The 12851-nt window shown below is 42.7% G+C and overlaps 1 protein-coding gene across 2 annotated transcripts in view; it reads right to left on the minus strand.

Moving 5' to 3' along the window:
- Nucleotides 1–5618: 5618 nt before the first annotated feature.
- Nucleotides 5619–12851, minus strand: part of SOS1 (SOS Ras/Rac guanine nucleotide exchange factor 1) — a 43818-nt gene continuing 36585 nt past the window's right edge. For both annotated transcript variants that reach the window (XM_082302789.1, XM_082302788.1), the window contains exons 17-22: nt 12456–12573; nt 11028–11200; nt 9995–10111; nt 9569–9833; nt 8398–8516; nt 5619–7197 (exon numbers count right to left, since the gene is read on the minus strand). In XM_082302789.1, coding sequence (XP_082158915.1) covers nt 6694–7197; nt 8398–8516; nt 9569–9833; nt 9995–10111; nt 11028–11200; nt 12456–12573 — 1296 coding nt within the window. In that variant the 3' untranslated portion in view covers nt 5619–6693. The remainder of the gene's footprint in view (nt 7198–8397; nt 8517–9568; nt 9834–9994; nt 10112–11027; nt 11201–12455; nt 12574–12851) is intronic.

Below are 12851 nucleotides of genomic sequence, written 5' to 3' on the forward strand. Positions count from 1 at the left end.
CCGAATCCCACTATCTTCTCCTCCCCCTCATCCCCCAAAACTGCTTGATTTGCCATACATCTTTGCTCTTCTAAACTCAAGGCAGGTCTTGTTTGGGCTCACCCACAATAGAAGGGTTACCTTTGCAGCCCTGGCATCCTGGCCAGAAGTCTAAAATTCCCTTCTTTCCTCTACTTTCCAAAAAACCACCATCAAAGATGTCTACTGGGAGGCCAGCTCGCATTACCCAGGTGGTTTGAGAAGGTCGAAGAAGCATCAGCTGAAGCACCTGCACTGCTTAATCAGCGACATCCTTTCTTTTGGACTTCCCTCACTCTCCAAAATCCTATTTCACCTTTTATATGAATGCTGTTTCCTGAATTGCCTGCTGCTGTAGGAATCACTGCTTCTGCTCTCAGAATCGCCTTTGTCTCCAGGCAGGTGATGCAGGCTGGGCCCAGGGCCTGCCACAAGAGACAGACTCTTCTCAACCTTATCCCCAGTGTGGATCAATGCAGACACTGGTAGTGCCCAAGAGTGTCCTGATTCCTGGTCTGTAACACACCTGGAATACACTTTGCCAGCTGTTTGGCCTGACACCCTCACAAGCCCCATCACGTGCATGGTTCCATTGGAATGGTTCTTCCAGCTGAAAATTGAGGCCCCAGCACAGGAAAGTTGATGGTGCACCATATTCACAGCCCTCCTTCTTGTGCAAGCACAGATCAATGAGGCCACAAACAGGCCACCCCTCCTGGACATGACAAACCCTCAGTACCTCTGATCTCTGCAGAAGACTGAGAGAAGCTCTGCTGTGACACCCATGTCACACACCAGCTGCAAGAGCACCACTGGCACAGTGGTGTGACCAGTGCAGTACTGGTGAGCTCTGGTGTTACCTGAAGCTGGGATGTTCTGAGGGCAGTTTCAAGAGCAACTCTGGTTTTATCACCTCGTTTTGACAAGCCTGGGACACTGGTCTGTCTGAAGGACAGCTTCACCTTAAAAAGTTGTGAACTGTCTCCATGGGGCCAACAGCAATGCCTTGGGGGAAATACTGTGAGACTGGGGGCTTGGAACTCCCCGCATCAGTGCAAGGGTGGCTGAATTTGGGGCCAAGAGAAGAGCACCCACCACGCTGCATGGCTCTCCTGGCCATGGCAGTAGGACAGGGGAGGCCCAGAGCAGGTGTCTTTGGATGCAGTGGCCAGTCTCACTGCAGATGCATGGCCCAGAGGTCTCCAGTGTCGACTGACCTGCATCTACCGCCTGCTTTTCCTCCTCTGCTGGAGGCAAAAAGGTGTGTGTGAAAAGGGCTATCCATACAGACAAAACCCCTTCTTTAGTGCAATCAAGGTTTTCCCAACATTTCAAGAATGTGACCAAGCAAAACCACAGATTAAAATGTTTTAGTTGGTGCCTCTCGCATAGATTTTGATGAAACAAAAATTCACTTCTCCTCCTTACAAAAAGGAAAGAAGTATCATACTTTCCTCCCCTAGCTTTTGGAAACTACTCTGGGGAGATTTTTTTTAATGTAAGGCTTCTAATGGCAAAAAAACCAAACCCCTTCCATCTCCTTCCCTTTCCCTCACATCCTCATAAAAGTAAAAATTCCCTGGCCCTTTCCAGTCAGGACTGCCCCATGCTGACCAGCCACTGAATCACAAGACAATTCCTAGGACTTGGCAGCTTTTAGTCAGATTGTGCAGGGCCAGGATAGAAATTATGTAGGAAGAGCCAGATCCTTGTAATTGAAGCATCAGCAAAACCTGTTTGTTCTGCCCAGGAATCAGCCACCGACAGAAATATTTGTTTGTCCATGGAACCAGAGTTGTATCATTATGGACAAGCGTCCACTGTAATGCACTGATGCTGTCAAGGGCTCTGATGCTTGTGGTTTTGGTCTCATGTATGTAATGACACTTTTATCCTACATAGAACAAACCTGCTTTTCATATTTGCCAGGCAGATGCCAGGACAGAAACAGGACAAGGGAAAATAAACCTACCTGCTAACATCTCCTGGGTGAGGAAATCCTTCCAAAGTGGCAGACCCTTGCTTGTAAAATGCATGTGGATTTCAGCTGCTATTTAATGATTTAAGGCACAGTCCGAACTGATGGTTATTTTTCGATTCTGAGTTCTTACTTTCAGGCCTATACTTACCACTTGAGATGTCCTTGTACCTGCTCAGAATCTGCAAATGTAAATAATATGAATGAATGATGCTCAGCACCACACACACACAACCTGTTGCAGGATCCATTTCAAATCCATCTTTAGTGTACATGTGTACTCTGGATTATTTTTCTTCCTGTGCCAAATAAATGCTGCCTTTAAATAACGCTGTTGCCTCTTGCACTGAATCAGCCAGAAGGCTGCATCCATTAAAAGAAGAAACAGGTGCTGCTCTGGTCCCTTTCTGAGGCAACATTACTTACACAATCCTGTATCCCTACAAGTCCAGCCATGCAAGGAGACTGCTCCCTACACAAGGTTCTAAGACTCTTATTCAGAACTCAGCTGAGTCACTCTCCAGGCTTCTGGTCAAGATCCTGTTGTTGGTGTAGCTCACTGTGACAGATCTTCATCTCCTTAGACTCTTCTAGACCACACCTCTCCACGGCTACACTCCCTGTTTAAGTGAGCCATCCCAGACTCAAAACAAAAAAGGCTTACTCCGAAATAGATTCAACAAACTTGTTCAAAGCAATTCCAACAACACGTGCCCTTGATCACCTACCTTTGTTTACCTCCTTTTTAAAAATACTACAGATGTTCTGCACATCTGGCAGCTAACTTGTCATGCATCTGGCAAAAGGGATTTGATCTGATTTGATTTTTCCCTTTCAACTTCTCAGCCACCCAGCACAGGATTTCACATTTGCTGGCTAGAAAGTAAAAAACCTCCAAACTTACTCTTTACTTTTTTCCCTCATAATGCACTATTTTCCACTGAACACAAAAGGTAAATTTGCTCTCAGTGGACAGAAAAATGCATTTAAGGGTGGTTTGTTTTTTTAATGGAAAATAAGGAATGGAATTTACAAAATAAGTTAAGAACACTTTTGTTTTTACACCTATAATAGGCCACAGGTTTCTCTCCCAAAGAAAGACTTCACCTGTGCATTGTCTGGGTTTAGAAATGACAATTCAACAATCTTTTCCATGAAGCACAGTAATCTACTGCGTTCAACAGCAGTACCTCCAGTGATATCACTGGGAAAAATCTAATTTAAAATATACACAAAAGAAAAATAATTAAATATCCCACAATGTCACTCTAAAACTTGAAGGATCTAAATCCAGTGTACTAGCATGCTCTTACTGAGACAGACCTCTCCCTCCCTGATTTAAGAGAGGCATATTAGAGAAACAGGTTAGTCCACACTGGGAATGGCTTCTTGAGGATGGAGCACTCCAGTGCTTCCATGGTATCAACCCTGAAGGAGGATAACGTTCTCCATTAGCAGACAAGTTTGTTATAGACAAATGTTGCAGGGGCTGTTGAATGCCATGACAATAACGTGTCACCCTGGGGTCACCAGGCAGCACAACAGCGACTTCCCACACAGCAGCTGAAGAGAAACAAATGCTCAGCACCCTCAAAATCACCACAGAATCATGGAACAGTATGGGCTGGAAAGGAACCTTTAAAGGCCATCTAGTCCAACCCCCTGCAATGAGCAGGGACATCTTCACCTAGAGCTGGTTGCTCAGAGCTTTTCCAGCCTGACCTTGAATGTTGCCAGGGATGGGGCATCTTTCACCTCTGGGCAACCTGTTCCAGTGGTTCACCACACTCACTGTAAAAAACTTCTTCCTTATACCTTGTCTAAATCTACCCTCCTTTAGTTTAAAGCCATTACTCTGTCCAATTGCAAGAGGCCCTGCCTAAAAAGGTTCTTTCTTATAAACCTATGAAGTTCTGCTACATAACCCTGCCTACAGAGTTTGCAGTGGTTTAGGCTGACTTTAGCCACACATCAGCTCTCTACACTAATACAGCAGCTCTCCAGGCCTCCACACAAGCATGTTTCATTGTCCAGGTCACATCATCACCCCAGGCCACACCAGACCAATCAGGGTCATTTTACCAAGGAGACAGAGAGCATCATTAAAATGACTTAATTTTCTATGTGAAAAGTATTGTCACTAATGCAAATATGATCCAAAGAAGAAGCCATTCCAGATCAGAAATTATTAACACAAAGCTGTCCTGAGACAAACCAGTGGCTTAGCAGTTGTAGTCAACTCCTAAAAGCTACAGGTTTCTCAGTCCTTCCTGTTTGCAGCTGAGTTAACACCATGACTGGTGCACTGTGACTGACCCATGGGCTCCAAAGAATGTTTACTTCAGGTTCTTGCATGGCAACCATTGTCCCCTGTTGCCCAAGTATCTCACCAGGAAAGCACTTTTATCCCCAGCCACAAACAGGGAACAGTATTCCCCACTCCACAAAGGAAAGCAGAGACCTACTGACATTTCAGAAATCTGCTGATTAGCAGGAGCCATGTGAGGTCTCTCCTGACTGAGCAACCTGGCCACTGGGTGATTCCTCCTGCCTGCTCTGCCTTGGCTGCACAACAGCACAGACAAGAGGGTGCTGAAGAAGAAATACAGATCAGAAAGTCTCATTTTATGGAGTTTTCCTGCTAACCCACCAAGGAGCTAATAATTAAGGTAACACTGCCAACAGTATGTTCATCATGGTGTTTTCATCCAAAGAACCCATAACCTAAACTACACCTCCTGTGGCTTGAGCTTTTACAAAGCTGCCATATAACATTCTCCTCTGAAGCCAAGGTTTTGAGAACTTCACTTTGTTTTTCTTTTGCCAGAGAAAATGTTTCAAAACAACATTGTTAAAGACATCAAAGAAGGAATACAACTGACAACTTCAAGATTTGACTGTGCTGAAAACTGCCATTCCTGTTGATGAAATGCTTTCCAAAATGTAATGACCACACTAAAGGATCACAGGGCCCTGATCAATGGCATTGCTGAAAGCATTAAAAAAGGCTATTTCTGCCATTATTCAACCAACACCATCTTTAGGAGAGACAGCTTGCCAAGCTGCTGAAATGTGTTCTTCTTCCAAAGAGGAAATGTGAGGGAATTTTACTTGCCCCATGAGCCATATGAGCTGAAGATGAGACACTTTATGCTTCATATACCTACTGCAGAGGAGATTAGGGAGCTCCTTTTCTTCAACAACTGTCATCCACCATTACTGTCCCAGTCTGGTCTGGAGTCGAAGAGCAGCACGCAGGGTTACAGATAAACCATGTCAGAATACTTACAACATACCTGTTTTGTCTCGTGTATTTTGGACAGAGAAAGCCACTGTAAAGATTAATATAAGTTTGACTTTTTCTAACATGTCTCATACAGGATGTGTGAAACATTTCACAGGGTGTAATAATTCACTTTGGGAGTAACCCAGCTTCTCAAATATTACGGAATTATTATTTTGCAACATGCCAAAACCACCTCTTTAGTCTCTTATAACTAAAATACATACATTGAAGTGGGAAAAATATGTACGACAAGATGGGCTTTTATCCCCTTCAGTGCTTAACTGAAAAACTAAGTTGAACATTTGTCCGTGTAATAATTTAACATATGTCAGCCAAACATATCTTTATCTTTATTTCAATTAAATTAAAAACAATCTGCAAGTATATTTATGCAACATTCACTATATACACACGATTTATGCAACTGCAAGGCAATTCTATGTATGCTGATTAATCTATTGTTAGTAAAACATGACAATAGCTATGGAAGTTGACAAGTGACTTTTCATGGCATGACTGAAAAAGAATAGCTACTAGCCATGAAATGGATTATCAGTAAACCTTAAAAGGAACATGACATAACCTAGCAGAGATTAACAGTCTTCTAAATGTAGTATATTTGCTTCAGATGATAGTGCTGCTTTTTAAAAAAAAAAATTCGCTGTCACCTTAATGATGTAAGACTTTCATCAGCTCTATCTAAAGAAAGCAATAATTAGACATTATGCTTCCTGGCAAAAATTTATTTTTGAACTGGCACCACAGTATTTCAGAAAATAATAATAAAGTACCTCTTTGGTGAAGCCTAGGTACCCCCTACTACTCATTGTAACAACTTGTAAACAGGACCGCAATACAGTGCTTTGCCTCAATTCTAGCTCGGTTAGGTACCACAGATCTTCCTCACAGTCCTTCTCATAATTTTAGGAAGGTATTTTAAAGCAGGGAGTAAGTAAAGCAAAGGAAAATTAAGAAGGATATAAAGTTCCCTGTTTGAGATTTAAAAAAAGTGCATAATGTTTTCATTCCAAAAACTGTGCCACTGTATGGAACTGATGGATACAAGACTGTTTTTCCTTCCTGTACTGGACATTATTGATCATTACACAAACACAGTCTCTGCTCATTGGCCAAAGAAGTCTCTCCAGACTGTTTTCTGGTACAATCAGCTGTCCAATTACTTTAGAACAATGTCCTGCATACTAAAACAAGAATAGCAAGTTAACCGGGTTTTCCACTAGAAAGTCTGTTTTTGCAATTCCATTTCTGTACACTACATTTCCAATGCATTGGAGAGTTCTTAGTGTTTGGCATACACATCCCAACTCCTTGACACCACCAGGTTCAGTGCATCCATTGCCAGCAACAGACATAGCACCAGGAAAATGCGACTCCCAGCGCGAGGGACAGTTCAGGAGGAGGGGGCATTCTCCAGCAAGGGTGGCCCATCCCGATGCATCGATGGGTGTGTGTGCTCCCTTTTGTAAGTTTTTGGAGGAAGCTTTGGGATATGTTGAGAAGTGCTTTGTCGTGGAGGAACGGGTGGTCCAGCAACAGAAGGGAGGTCCACATCCTGCGGTATCAAAGGCGGCGATGGCAGATGCCTCCGTGCTACATGTGGAGAAGGTGTCTGGGGGGGAGGAGGCGTGAACGGAGAGGGGCTGTTTGGGAAAAAGGTGTTACCAAGTTCGCTTTTTCTCCCCAGGGGTGGAGGCTGGAGGTGTAGTGGTGAGCTAGAGAAAACATCTGGAGTTCGCACAGGTTCCCGTGGCGGTAACTCGGGAGGGTTTGCAGTGGTAACACAGGAGTCAGAGATGCAGGTCCGATCAGGCACCGAGTACCTTGGAGAATACACTTTAGAGGTTGGTTGCCTAGGAGGGATTGCTGGTGGGTTGTCCAGGTGTGCAGAAGTAATCTGAGGTACACAAACATTTCATTCAGTAAAATTCCAGAGCGGCAGCAAAGCACAAGACCCTGCTGTGAAGCAGAAGGCCCCTCCCGCAGTGGAGGTTGCTCTTAGCAGGGGTGCACCAACACATGAGTGAACAGCCAAGGATGGAAGGAATGAGGATGCACAGAGAGGGACAAGGGCAAGGCAAAGAATGGTCAAAGCAACAATTTCCCTGCTAGTTCCAGGTCTCCTTGCTGGGGAGGTTTGGGTATCTTCAACCACCTCCCAGTAACAAGCACTTGGAGTGGGTAAATGCACCAGATATTTGTTCAAGAAAACAAGGAAAAGGGATGATGATGCCGAACAGGGAAAAAATAAACTGTGCTCAGAAGATGGAGTTCAGTAGTCAGAATTATGGAAGTGAACAGTTCCCAGGATGCAGACCATAGCAACAGGATAACTGGTTTCCAACACCCTATCACATATACAATGTTTTCAAATACAATTTGGTGATGTGTTAAATTCTGCTGACTGACAACACAGTTGCCCATAGTCTGAAAATAACTGCTGAAGAGCCACTTAGAAGCTCTCTTCAAAGACATATATTTTGAGTGGGATTTTCAAATCTGAATTCACAAATGAGCTTCCACTGAAATCAGGTGAAATTTCACACTGTCTGCAACAAAGGCTGGATCAGATCCCAGCTGCCAGACAAATGCAAAAGGAAAATGTAGCAATGGTTTAAGCAGGCAGGCAGACAGGATGGGCAAGCAAGAGGGGAAAGCAAGCCCTTGAGCACCACAGCTTCAGGGTCAAATATTCTGGTGAAACTTTCCAGAGGACTGAGTTGTGTACAGCACTTTCCATCACTACTGTTCATCAGTTCTTTACTCCCATTCATATATCCTAAAATGATACTCTGGAACAATTATCCCAGATGGAAACATCTGCCTGAAGCCTCAAGTTCTCAAAAGCAATGCAAGGGCCTGAGCATAGCACACAAGTAGATGAGACATTTCTAACCCTAAATTTAGGTCCCATCTGTTTTCATTTGAGATCAAGACATAGCGAGGCAGAGGTGTGAAGGCTTCAAATACATAGCTGCTTACTCTTTCTCATACAGTTCTTCAAAAAATAAATGTACTGTCTTTAAGAGTTACTTTTCTATCATGCCCTGCCCCTCTTCTCCCAGAAAAACAAATGACCTTTTTTCTCCTTACTTACTTTTGATGGGGAGGATTCAGCTGGGGCAGATTCCGGTCTTCTTCGTGGAGGAACAGGAGGAGGGACAGGAGCATCATCTGAAGTTTTGGTAAAGTTTATGGATGACACAGAAGCAGATCCTAGTGGACATTAAAAAAAATGTTGCTAACGATGAACTTTCGGCTCAATATTGCTGCCAATAGAGGTGCCATAAATAATAAAGCAATTGCTCATAAAAAGCATCATGAATCAAGGAGGTGATAAATAAAGACAATGAAACAAGCCTCTAACTTGCAGCTGCCAGAGAAACTGCTTTTCTGAGCTGCAAAGATCTCTGTGACTATCAGTTCCTGAACATTCTTAAGTAATCCCCAAGACCAAAGCCACATCACAAACTTTTTCTTATGTCACAACAGCACTAAAACAATACCCTGAACCTGCAGTCAGTGGACCCAACAACAAAGAAATCCTTTGCGAAAGCTTTGCAAAGACCTGGCTTGAACACTCTGCAATGGCACTGCTCTGCTAAGGAACTTCTGCTTTTAACAAATCATTTCACCTCCTTGTGGCAACCAGCTGAATGCAGGAGTAACCTCTGCAAGCCCTCATATGTGAAAGGAGCCTATATTCATTATTAAATACTGAGAGCACACCATAAAATATGAGATCCCTTGTATGTTGGGAAAGACAGAAGAAAAAGAGGTGTGGATAGGTCCTGATGAATTTATAGCAAGGAAACATGGATTTTAAGTTCTGCAGGAAAACCATCCATGTACATTGAAATCAGTTCTGAATTGCAGGCAGCAGAATAAGGCACCCCCAAAAAATTTAAGTTTTTATTCTCACTGTTCACCATCAGATACTCACCGAATACATTCACACACATACATATGGCAGCAAATCCCACAAGTTTGTTTGGGACATGTATGGGCCCTAGAGATTACGTCTGCCTTCAGTATTGACAGCTCCTCCAAAGACTTATAACAGTCCTTAAGTAACACCCCTAATTCTGTTCAGTTTCTCCTTTATAATAAAAACTTTTTAAAGAAAAAGGGAGTAAGAAATACTGAAAATATAAGGAGACAAAAGCAATTCTTTTTACAGTACTTTAGGAGGCTAAACCTGATTTCCCCTGCCTAACACCACAAAATGTGACTGGCACATGCCTGGCAGGCTGGCTGTGAGCACGTACTTGTATGAAAAGGACTGGAGGGATCCGAGTCGAACACGCTGCAGGCGTCCGTGGTGCTGGAAGTGGCAGAAGCAGGAGGAGGGGTCAGAGGGGTGCGGGGGGAGTTTGGGGCAGATGCTGTGGCTTCCGTCTCGGTCTCTGGGATGCGGCTGTAGCTGATTTTCCTTGGCTCCTGCTGCAGGGGTGTGGGATGTCTCATGGTACCTGGCCTTGGATTAGAGGGACGAACACCTGGGGACTTGAGGGGGTAGCTGTATTTCTTGGGCTGAAACGACAGAAGATATCAACCAAAATCAAAAGGCTGTGGGATCACTTAAATGTAGCTTTATATTTATGAAGTCAGAGATCTAAAATGACTTTTGCCATCTATAAAAGACAAATGTAAGCACTTTTTGAAAAAGAAAATTACCAAACTTGAATACTAACAAATCTTGGAGGAGGCTTGACATTCCGTGGCTCTATCTCCAGTGACTTGTTGAACAGATAATCTGTAAATTCTGTCTCCACACTGTTTCCCATTGGATTCAGGTTTTCAAAAAATCTCTGCAATACAAAAACGCAGACAACTTGTCAGCTAAGATGCTTCTTAATACTGCTTGTTTCTACAGCACAAATGATCCCAACTGTTCAAGAGAACAGAGAAAATGCTGGAGTCAGAGGTAATGACAGACTTTTAAGTTATTAAATCTGTTTGTCACCAGCCCTTTTCTGGATATTGCTACTGCTATGCTTGGCCTGAAAACCAACTGTGCTACCAACTCTAAATGCTTTCTGCAGTGCAAAATCAGACCAGGTTTGCTCAAACACTTCCAGAAGAAGCTGCAAACAATCCATCTTTACACTGATGCAGGGAAGACTGCTTCCACAAAGCATTCTGTCAAAGCCTGAGGAGAACAAATAAAATAAACCCTTGCAGAATCTCTCAGGATAACCTGTCCTATGACTCTCTGAAAGTATATCGCTCAAAAGATGGTAAGAAAAAAGGAAGAAAGGAAAGCAAGCAGAGAGAACACTGCTTAGACAACACCTCAGACCAAGGAAAACAAACACCAGGAGAAAGAAAAACGTGAGCATCACGACCATCAACACATGATGTAAACACAGTGCTATCAGATAAACCTGGAAACATAAAGGCAGTGTAACAGAGGAGGAAAACACAACTGGGCTCACTGGACAAATAATTGCAACTGAGTGAAGGACAATGAGAATCTGCCAGTTTCAGTTCCTGTTTAACACTGATCAGTAAGATCAATGTCCCAACAGCTGAGAAAAAAATGAAACAAACCCAAGAAACTGCAAGCATTGAGCTTTCTGCCCTTTCTTATAGTAAGACCCAAGAGAGGTTTTAGGACAGCTCTGCCCATCTCCGATTCAGTCAGACTGAATCTATGTGAATTCAATCTGTCCTTACAGTCTGTCAGCTGACAGAATCACCACAGAAGGAAATCATGTCACTTACCCTGATGTCAAATTCCACTCTTAAGCAATATGGCTGGTTCTGGTACTGCTGTATCTCCCCTGTTATCTCAGCTACCTTCCTTCTCTTGCTGAAGTTTATAAGGTCTTTCCCATGTCGCTTGAGAAATTCAGGATTGCCTTCTTCTGTTTTCAAAATGTTGGTTAAGTAAATCCCTAAAGGGCACACAGAAGAGGTTCTCAACACAGAGTACAAAACAAGGAGGAAGTCACAACTGGAATACAAGGAATTCTTAAAGAATTTAATTTGTGCACTGTAATTATTTAGAAAACTTCTCTGTTATGATCAGTAAGAGAATTGCACCTCACTTTCCAATAAGGGCAACAATTTAAGTATTTTAACATGCCTTTTCCAGAAAGCTGCCTTTTTGCATCAAAGTCCCAAAGCCTGTGCATCTTTCTTGTGGTTAAGGAAGCTCACACAACTGAACACTAAAAGAGGACACTGAACAGGAGTGCTTTCTCTTAACTCCTCTATTCCATTAGACACCCCAGCTAAACTCCAAAAATTATTTTCAGGTTTTATCCTGGCTTCATAATTGCATCAAATAATTGGAAGATTAGAAAGCAAAAAGTGCTCTCCACTCCACAGATCATGTATCTGGAATTGTCATTATGACTCGACAGAAAAAACTGAAGCTATTCACATGTGATCCTGCTAACCTCTACTCATCTCTGAAGCAGGACAGAAGGTTTCTTAGTTGATCTTATCTTTCTTTGCAGAGCTCTGGAGTATATCTTTCCCCAATCTGCAAAAGGCCAAAAAAGCCATCAACACTATTTTCTTTCAGTTTTGGCCCGAAGCCTATGTTGGACAAGTGCAATATCCAGACTTGGAACTGATCTGCAGCAAACATTAAAATGGATTGCTTAATAACAGGAATGAGATGTGCTTAACATCACAATTTGCTAAATGTCAGCAATCTACTTCAAAGAAGAACTGTTCAGACTGATGATGAAGAGGAGGCTTTCTTCCCAAACTTTATTTTTACAGAAATAAGACTTTTTAATAGAAATGAGACTCTAGCTTTATTTCTTGGAACTCACGATGAGGAAGGGTATCCTTCTTTCTCTGCCAGTCAATGGCAATAATATTTCTAATGTGACCACCTTCTATTGAGAGTATTTCTGGTCGCAACAGTTCAAACCACACTCAAAGTAAAAATCAACAAATACGGAAATAGGATATTGCAGACATACTTACTTTTACTGCAAATAACATCTCCCATGAATAGTTACTTTAGGGTTTTTTTTCACATATTTGTGCCTGGGCACATGAAATTCCAACCCACCTGTCCTGTTAAAACTGACTTTTCTCTCTATTGCTCATACTCTGTTTAGTACCTTAGCTCAATACTTTCCAAATTCATGTTAATGTGGGACACAGCTCATCCAAACCAAACATACTCACCAAAAAAAGGCACACAAGGAGGATTAATGGACCTGAGTTTTGCCAAATATTTCTTATAATGGTCTTCACTCAGCTCATAAGCTTCTTCTAAGATCTTCTTCTGGCGACTTGGAATTTGCTTAAAAGAGAGACCAAACAGGTTGTTTGGAAAGAGAAGGTAAAGGCATGGCCCAGCAACAATACTGAGAGTAATGGTCTCCCACAGGTGTTTGAACCAGGGACCACGAGGACAGTGTCCCATCATCCTGAGATGCCTTTCTTAAGTGGGGACAGATTTCTTTCTTCTGAAACCAAGGAAAAAACCCTCTCTCTTACACCCTGATTGATTAATTTCTTGGGGGATTTACTTTCCCTGCTCCTTGCAAGCACATGCTTACTGACAAGACAGGCTTTCAG

Source organism: Coloeus monedula (assembly GCF_965178545.1).
Source record: "Coloeus monedula genome assembly, chromosome: 2".
NCBI classification, from domain to species: domain Eukaryota; kingdom Metazoa; phylum Chordata; class Aves; order Passeriformes; family Corvidae; genus Coloeus; species Coloeus monedula.